Source organism: Coffea eugenioides, chromosome 10 (assembly GCF_003713205.1).
Source record: "Coffea eugenioides isolate CCC68of chromosome 10, Ceug_1.0, whole genome shotgun sequence".
Lineage (NCBI taxonomy): Eukaryota > Viridiplantae > Streptophyta > Magnoliopsida > Gentianales > Rubiaceae > Coffea > Coffea eugenioides.
In genome coordinates this window covers 36,937,421-36,946,850 of record NC_040044.1, presented here as the reverse complement: position 1 = coordinate 36,946,850, position 9,430 = coordinate 36,937,421, and the positions used below count along the sequence as shown (strand labels likewise).

Genomic DNA, 9,430 nt, shown 5'->3' with positions numbered 1-9,430 from the left:
AAGTTAAGACATAACACTACAACTTTCATGTTTTGGCTAAATGCTAGTTTAGTATGTATCAAGGTGAAAAGACACGATCAGATTGGTGCACTGTCAAAACTGTTCACTGACTTTAATCCTATGGCAGTCAGGGTATTTTCATCTTTTCATAGGATATGTTGCTCCGGTTGAGCTGAAATTTTGCAGGAAACTATAAAGCATCATTCCCTACAACTTTCATGTTTTAACCTAAGGCTGATTCGGCCTTTATCCTATCTGAATAGTACCGGACAGAACAGGGTCAATTGAAACCCTAAGCTGGAATTTTCATTCAAACTAACAATTTTACACTACCAATCATTTCCAACATATACCAACTCCATTTTACACTATAACAAACCATTAATCCATAGTTAACTAACACTAAACATATGAAATCAGAAAAATCATGCATAAAAATAAAAATTCATCAATCTCTACCAAAAATTATAAAATCTTCCATAAAATCACCACCTTAACTATCACAAGTCACTAATTTAACACTAACATGAACAAAGGAAGAATCTCTTGGTCACTTACCTTGTAAACTCAAGAAAAGAAGTAACTTAGCACCTTATCCTTCCAAACCACTCCACCAACTTCCTCAATACTACTTAACAAAGCGTTTTTATAGAGCAATTTGGAGTTCTATTGGTTAGATTGTAAGATTGGAGCAAGTTTGGAAGAAAAATGTTGAAGGCTTTCTTTCTTTTTTCCCTTGAGAGAGTCGGCCAAGATGATGAAGAAAATAGTGAATTTTTTTATCAATTTTGGTTATTTAGTAAAGGTGATAAATAGTGGTCAAAGTCTATGTCCAATAGAAAGGTGACACCTAGCACCTTTTAGGTTTTTCACTTATCCTTTTGTCTCTCCAACACTAATGCCATTTGGTAACCTCTAATTATCTCTAAACACCTAGTAAATAATAACACTTAGCACCAAACTCACTTAGTCACCAAAATTATATCACACGAGCGGGTCCCACGTCTATAACGCATTTCAAACTAACGTACACTAACTCATACTAGGAAAATAATTTTAAAACTGTACTTACTTATAAAGTACATAGAAATTTTAATATTTTAAAGGACAGTATAAAATATAGGTAAGGAAATAAAATATTGCTTAGAAAATGTAAAAATTTTCGGGTTCTCACAAATGCACCAACTATACTTTTTCTTTTTGTGTAATTATTGATAGTTGGGATACATGTCACATTTACACAATTATAAGAATGGTGTTCTTTGCTTATAGAAAAATGAAAAACTGGTTAAACTACATTTTAAAAAAAGAATAAAAAAAGGTCTGTGCAATTAAGAAAAATTGCTTTTGAACAACTAAAGGAAAGGGAAAAAATTAAATGGAAAAATTGGATAGAATACTTTAAACAAAAGAAAAATTTTAAAAAAGGAGTAGCGAATGTGAAGATTGTATGAATGTAGGTAAATTGGTATCCCTTTGTTCCATAAAGTTTCTCACCTTTGGGGATGTGTGTTTTTATCAACAGTACACGTAGATTGAAAAAAGGGTTAATTACATTTACCTCCCTTGAGGTTTGTCCAAACTACAAATCAATCCCCAAAATTTGACCAAATTACAATAACTTCCTTGTCCTTAATGACATTAGAATCTGACTAACAATAGTAATGAAATGTCAGGAATGCCCTCATTTGCATTAAAAGTGTTAAAAATGAAAAAAAGCAAAGTAAAAATAGGAATGCCCTCTAGTTTGGTTTTGTAATAACAAAGAAAAAAGAAAAAAAAAAAAGAAAACCCAAATCTGTTAGAATCCTTTTATCACTGTTCTTCTTGCTCTTCTTTCCTCACATTTCCTCATCTCATCCCTGAACTATCGAGATTAGATGTCCTCTCTAATTAGGTTTTTTCCATCCATTAATATTCCTTTCTCGCTTTGCTTGGTTACCTCTTCTCTTTCGTCGTCAACAATCCAAATCAAATTTCCTCTAACCCAAGTCCTTTTCATTGATATCACTTCTCTCCCTTTGATTCCTCTACCAAACCATAATGTGAAAGATTCAAATGCCTTCAAATTCAAGTTCTCAGTGAAAATTTTGAACAACATGAAATTCGTTAATTAGAGATTTTTCCTAAGGTATGAGTTTAAGATGATAAATGGGAATTCGTCCAACAGAATAGTGCTTTTTTCCTAATATCCATATTCTTTTCATGATCATTTCGGTTTGAATTTTGTGATTTTTAGTTGTTATTCAATTAAATAAGGATTAGGAACAGCCACGATTTTCATTCTGGATGGTTGTTCTTTGACCATTTTTGGCCAATTTCATGGTGAAAATTGCTTTCTAGACAAAATACTATTTAGATGCGTAATACTAGTGATTTTAGTTATAAAAATGTTGGAGGCAGGCCACAATGTGTCATCGGCAACCATTTACACTGCCCCTGCCTGCTTGTACCATGGTTGAATTTTTTTTAGACAGAAAATAAAGCAAAAACAAAGGAAAGATTTTTAATGGTGGACACTTTGGGACATTCACTACATACTTTTTCTTGAGGTCATACAACTGAATGGTCAAACGTCTTTTTGACTAATGGCAAAGGGGTAACTGTTATAGATTTGTGAGTTTAAAGATCTATTTTGTAATTTAGCCAAATGTCAAGGATCGATTTGTAGTTTGGCCAAACTTTAGGGGAGGTAGATGTAATTAACCCATGAAAACATTGGGTTTGCTTTGTATTTTCAACCTCAATTCATTCGTGGGAAAATGTGATCTCTGTTTTTAAACTCGGACCGGGCCTGCCGGTCGAACCGGGAACCGGCCAAATGTCCGGTCCAAGTTGACCTTAAAAATCGGAATGTTAAAAACTCGGTCAAACCAGGTCAAAACCCCGGTTTGACCGGATTTTGACCCGATTTGACCGGAAAAATAAAGAACCGGGTCAGTTGCAAGCCCCTTCGCTTGGTTTGGTTGGGGAACTTCGGGCCAGGTACACAACAGAGAATAAAAGTGGAAGTCCGTAAAGGACAAGCTTGCAGAATCATCGTGTCAGAAGCCATAGACTATTAAGACACTCCTTGTGTTCCATCAAGATGGGCCCCAAGGTCGGTGGTCCATGATCTCTTTCACTTAATGATGGAAGAAAACACACTGACACATATTATATCAACCACGACTTCTCCATTTAACTCACAGACTCTCTTTTTATCCGCCGAGGTTGGCACCAATTTCAGGTTTAACCAATTCACTCTCCTTTTTTTTATATTTTTTTGAAAGGTCAAAATATTTTTAATATTATGTTTTGACCCTTAGGTTATTAAAAATTATTAATATATCTCAAATATTTCATACTTTATAAATGTTGTCTTAAAGTTTGGTATTATTTTTCAATTAAATCCATAATTTTAATTCTAAACTTGTTAATGCTCATTAAAAAATATAAATTGCTACTTGATTGTTCTAATTTCTTTGTCTTTTTTTGTTAAATATATTTGAAATATCAAATATAAATGAATATACTTTTATTAATATTAACATGTTATTAGGTATTTTACATATAATATTTTAATTTTTAAATAATTTTTATTTATGACATCATCCGGTTCAACTCCGATCGAACCCGGTTGAACCCATTGACCCCTGACCCCTGACCTCGACCGAGTCGATACCCGGTCCGGTTCTGAAAACATAGAATGTGATAGTTTAAAAGACTGCTAATTTGAAACTCATGTGGAGCCTACCATGTTACTTTTTGCTACGAAACATCCATAAGAGTGAGCGTGTGCTCACATACTCCACACTCGTCCAATTTTCCGTACAAGGCACGCTCTAGTATAAACAAGTGCGGTGAATATGTATTAAAGAGAATATGGATCCACAATAATATCAAAAGATCTGTTGTTCCTAGTTGTATGAAGGGTAAATATTGAAATGCAATACAAAATGATATGCCAAATACGGAAAGGTAACATAATTTTGGGACGAATCAAAATGTAAGTATGACAGTTTCAAAGAGACGGAGGAGGTATTATAATGAAATACTTAAAAAAGTTTAGGTGGTAATATTTTATTAGGTATCTAAAAAATTCCAATCATGATGATTCTGATATACTTTAAAGTGTTATATTTACCACATTATATGCTTGATTCCAGTTCTTATATGTATACCTTTGAAGTGTGCAACATAATAGATTCTTGATTAGTTCTTCATTTGGACCCTTAAAATTAAGGGAACAGGTTGATGACATTTGAAGATTTACCACATTAATGCTTGATTCTAGTTCTTATACATACGGCCTTTACCACCTTGCAACACAACTAAGTTAGGCTTTTCCAAGTATTTTAATTTTCCTTTACATTTTTTTTGGGTGTAAGCTTCCTTTTCCTTTTGTTTCTCAAGTTATCTGTTGGATCAACAGCTTCAAGTGTTTTTTATTTTTCTTGTTGTAAATGCTTTTGGCAGCAGGAACTCATGCCCTTTAATTTACTTTTGCAAGTCATATATATATATATATACATAAAATTGAGAAATGATACATATATCACCACTAAATGTATTACCAATGCATTACAAGTGTAGTAGGTGCGCATGTGAATTACTAAAATGTCGTGTCCATATCCCCTATGTAGACTGTAATTGTGGAATTTTTTTCAATTAAATTCATTCATATGACTTTCTTGATCAACAATTATCATTCTTCGTTCAACCTTGCTATTGCACAACAAGAACCCCTCCTCCCCCCTTCCAACACAACGAAACCAAAAAAAACCCCAGAAAAAAGAAAAGAAAAAAAAAAAGCTTTCCTTATCCTTTCTTCTTGACACATTGACAGAACACAACAGTTAGCCGTGAATTTACAAGCCTCTTAGCTATATGAAAGGTTAACACGTGATCCATGGTATGCTACTTTACGAATATGCTTTCTATACATATTTCTGATGAGAAATTAGGTGAACCAAATGTGGTTTATGTAAATTTTGGCAACAGATTTATAGTCTTCATTGTATGACAAATTGAGAGTTTGTGAGGAGATACAAAATGCCTAATTGTATGCGAGATGTTGTTCCGAGTGCAAATACTCATCCATCACTCAATTTGAAATTTGAAATTATAGTAATTTTTAGACAAAAAATTAAAAAAAAAATAGTAATTCAGATTACATGACTGGACGCTTGGCTAGTCATTTAGAAAAATATATTGTAACGATTTGATATATATGAGATAAAAAGGTGATTACAAAATATGTCTATGAAAAATGTAAAATTTTATAGAGGACAATGGCTTTCCAAACAAGGCTTTAGTGTCCATCATCCGCATTGTCTTCGTTTAAGAGTTTGTTCACCAATGATACATTGTACTCAGAACCAAAAATCATGATTTTGATTAGCTTATTGTCTTAATTAGTACAGTGTAATGGCCAACGGAAAGATCCAATTGATAAGTGTTTATTTTACATACTTTTGTGTGATTAAGTATGTGTATTTTACTATGTTTTTAATTATTTTAGGAGATAAATGATTAGTTTTCTTATCAAAAGTTACTTTTATGTTATAAATGAGAAAGTTGCATTTTTATGGTACTAAGCAGAGAAAACTTCATGTTTTTATAGGTTTTAATAATTGGATCATCAATTGGAGCAACCAAGAAGTTCTTGGAATAATTCTTGATGATTTAAAGTGACATGAGATGCAAAAAGATCAAAAGGTGAAGAAATGAATATAGAAATAAGGAGGAAAAGAATGAGCGAAGACAATATATTTCGGTGTTTTATCTATAATTTGAACTATAGAGATCAGATTAAGATAATTCTCAATTTGTTTTGAAGATAAGACAATGCTTTATAATTTTTATAAGACATCAAAATCCAGTTCTCACATTTTTATAGTCAAAAGTCTGCTGCGATGTTTTTCTGATCAATTCTAAGTATTTTAGGCATATCTCAAAATTCAGACCTCTAAATGATTTGGTTCTTATGCCATTGGTCAAAACGCTACAATTTTCATGTCATACATAAAAGCTGATTTGGCATCCTTTGTGGAGATTTTTAGCATCAAAACTAATGTCGATTACTGGGTCGGTACCGACTAGAAGGGTTGTGAAAACAAAGCATGATACTATTAGGAAAGGAAATAATTGTAATAGAGGCTGGATTGATTAGATTTCAGCTCAAGAGCAAAACGGTGTAGTTTTGAGCATTAGCTTTAATTAGGGGGTTAAGTTGGTTAATAACCAACCAGCAAGGTTGTTGGAATTTGTTATAACTAGTGGGACCTACAGGTGAGACTAACTGAATTTTGGCAATAACAATTTCATTCTTTCTCTCTCTAAATTCTCTCTAACTCTTTCTCTCTGATTTCCCTCCTTCCTCTATTTCTTTCTCTTACTTTCTTCATCATCTGATCCAATTAATTCCAATAATGCACTAGAGTTCCTGACAAATTGGTATCAGAGCAGTAGATCCTTAGAGCTCATACCATAGATCATGGCAAAAAGCACTAGATTCAGAACCTTAGAAGAACAAGTAAAAAAATAGGAAATCAAGCTATAGGAATTGGTGGAATCGCTTCATGCGTCCCGGTCTGAGCAACAACAGATTAAGAATGACCTGAAGTTGGAGCTTGAGGAAAATAGAAAACAGATGGAAAGCCTGCTAACAGGAATGGAGCAGAGTTTCAATACAATTCTAGAGCAAAAGTTCAATAATCTGCCACTGAAGATGACTCCTGAAAAAAAGAGGACAGCAGAAAGAGGTGGTAGAGTGATGATAGATTAGACACCAATTTTGCCAACTCCACCAGCTCATCACAGATTACAACCAAAAGGAAAAGCTTAGAAAATCTTTAAGAAAGATTGGAATAAGTTTCAGATTCCAAATCCTCCTAAGTTTGATTTACAGTTGTTTACTGGGGAAAATCCTAGAGATTAGTTGCGCAAATGTAACAAGTATTTTTTGAACTATCAAGTGCCAGAAGATCAAAAATTGAAGTAGTTGAAATGTATTTGGAAGGTAGAGCTGACAGATGGTTTGAAGGAGTGAAAATTGAGAAACCTAAGCTGAGTTGGGAAGAATTTGAGGAACTATTGTGTAGGAGGTTTAATGATAGGAGTTGCAGAGATGTAGTGGAAGAATTTAATAAACTACAACAAGTAGGTAATGTTGATGATTATCCGGAGAAATTTGAAGAATTGAAGCCCCTGATGATGATCAAAAATCAAAATCTGGATGAAAACTACTTCATTTTTAGCTTCATAAGTGGACTGAAAGAAGAGATCAAACCCATGGCTAGAATGTTAAAACCTGCTACCTTATTTGAAGCTTTTGAGTTGTCACAATGGCAAAAGCATTCCTTAGAAATCCAGAATAGGAGCTCTAGAGAACATACCAAACATCTGGGGGAAAAACAGGTTTGGTATGACAAGGAACAACACTACAGCTACTAGCACTAGCTCATATAAGATCCTTATCAACATCAGTCCTAAACATCCTAAGTTCAGATATTCACCAGAGGATGCAAGAGATCCTAAGAAGCTTTCTGCATAGGAGATGCAGTATAGGAGGAGTAATGGACTGTATTTCAAGTGTGGGGAAAAATATAGAGTAGGCCACCAATTCAAGGTTGGTTATTCGAATTGCATGTTATTGGAAGAGGAGGATGACTCTGCATTTGAAGATGCTTTAGAAGAATAGGATGAACAAACTGGAAATCCTGGGCAAACTATGGAAATGTCCTTGCATGCCTTATCTGATGCCTTGAAAAGAAAAACAATCACACTCACAGGTATTTTGGATGGGGAAGAAGTGCTAATATTGGTAGATACTAGGAGCTCAGATAGCTACATCAGTAGTGAGTTGCTCATTGGAATGGACATAAAATACCAGTGGGTTGACCAGCCCTTCTCTATTATCATGGGAAATGGAACCTGTGTTATCAGCAATGCTGTTTGCCCTGATGTACACTGGAAGATTAACCAACATAATTTTAGGTTCAACCTCAATGGAACTTGGAGGTTGGGATATAATTGTGAGAGTGGACTGGATGACACATTTCAGCCCCATCACATTTGACTTTCAACAACTCAGGATATCATTGCACCATGAAGAAGAAGATGAGATTCATCTACACGGGCAAGCAGACAATTGTGATATGGACCTAATCAGAGGCAAGGATTTAAGGACATTCATCGAGTACAAGAGACAGATGTGTATGGCAATGAACTCACAACCCGAGGAAGAAGAAAGGCTTGAGCCTACACCACATGAAGTGGAAAAACTACTGCAGGAGTATGAAGATGTATTTTAGGCTCCAAACTCATTACCTCCAAGCAGAAGTGTAGACCATGAGATACCCCTTAAACCAGATGCTCAACCCTTCAAATTGAAACGTTACAAGTACTCTCATTGCCATAAGGAGGAAATAGAGAATCAGGTTGCTAATATGCTACAGAAAGGCATCGTTAAATACAACAACAAAACCGTTGCTTCTCTTGTATTGCTAGTCAAAAAGAAAGAAAGGACCTGGAGGTTTTGCGTGGACTACAGGAAGCTAAATGAGATCACTGTCAAGGACATGTTTCCAATACCTAATATGGATGAGCTGTTGGATGAACTAGCAGGTTCTGTGTCAAAACCAAATTGGATCTGACTGCGGGGTATCTCCAAATTAGAGTTAAACCACAGGACACCTTCAAGATAGCCTTTCAAACTCATTGTGGTCATTTTGAGTTCCTAGTCATGCCTTTTGGGCTTACAAATGCTCCTGCTACATTCCAATCATTGATGAATCTGGTGTTCTAGCCTTACTTGAGAAAGTTTGTCCTAGTTTTTTTTTATGATATACTAGTGTACAGTTCCACATTAGAAGATCATGTTCAGCATCTGAGGACTGTATTGGGTATTTTGAGGGACAATCAGCTATATGTGAAAAAGTCTAAGTGTGCATTTGCTCAGAATAAGATAGATTATCTAGGACATATTATCACTAATAAAGGGGTTAGCATGGATGACTCCAAGGTCAACAATATTTTACAATGGCTAATACCACAGTCTTTTAAAGAGTTAAGGGGATTTTGGGACTTACAGGTTATTACAGAAGGTTTATAAAGCATTATGGACTTGTGTGTAAGCCCCTTACTGAGCCACTCAGGAAGGATAACTTCAAATGGAACATACAGGCACAAGCTTCTTTTGACCATCCAAAAAAACTAATGTGCTCAGCCCCAGTTCTCAAGTTACCAGATTTTAAGAAGGCCTTTGTAGTGGAAATAGATGCCAGTTAGGAAGGCATTGGTGCAGTCTTAATGCAAGGGGGGCACCTTACTGCCTTTCTGGGCAAGCCACTATCAATGAAGAACTTGGGTCTATCAGTTTATGAGAAGGAACTTCTAGCTTTTTTAATGGCAGTCACAAAATGGAGACACTATCTGGTTGGTAATC

The 9,430-nt window shown here is 34.8% G+C and overlaps 1 protein-coding gene across 1 annotated transcript; it reads left to right on the top strand.

The window, feature by feature from the left end:
* Positions 1 to 6,990: 6,990 nt before the first annotated feature.
* LOC113750800 lies at positions 6,991 to 7,437 on the top strand. Its single transcript, XM_027294743.1, has one exon. The coding sequence runs from the start codon at positions 6,991 to 6,993 to the stop codon at positions 7,435 to 7,437; it is 447 nt and encodes a 148-aa protein (XP_027150544.1).
* The last annotated feature ends 1,993 nt before the right edge of the window (positions 7,438 to 9,430 follow it).

Coding starts and splice junctions, on each gene's coding strand:
- LOC113750800 (XM_027294743.1), top strand. CDS start 6,991: ATGTATTTGGAAGGTAGAGCTGACAGATGGTTTGAAGGAGTGAAAATT.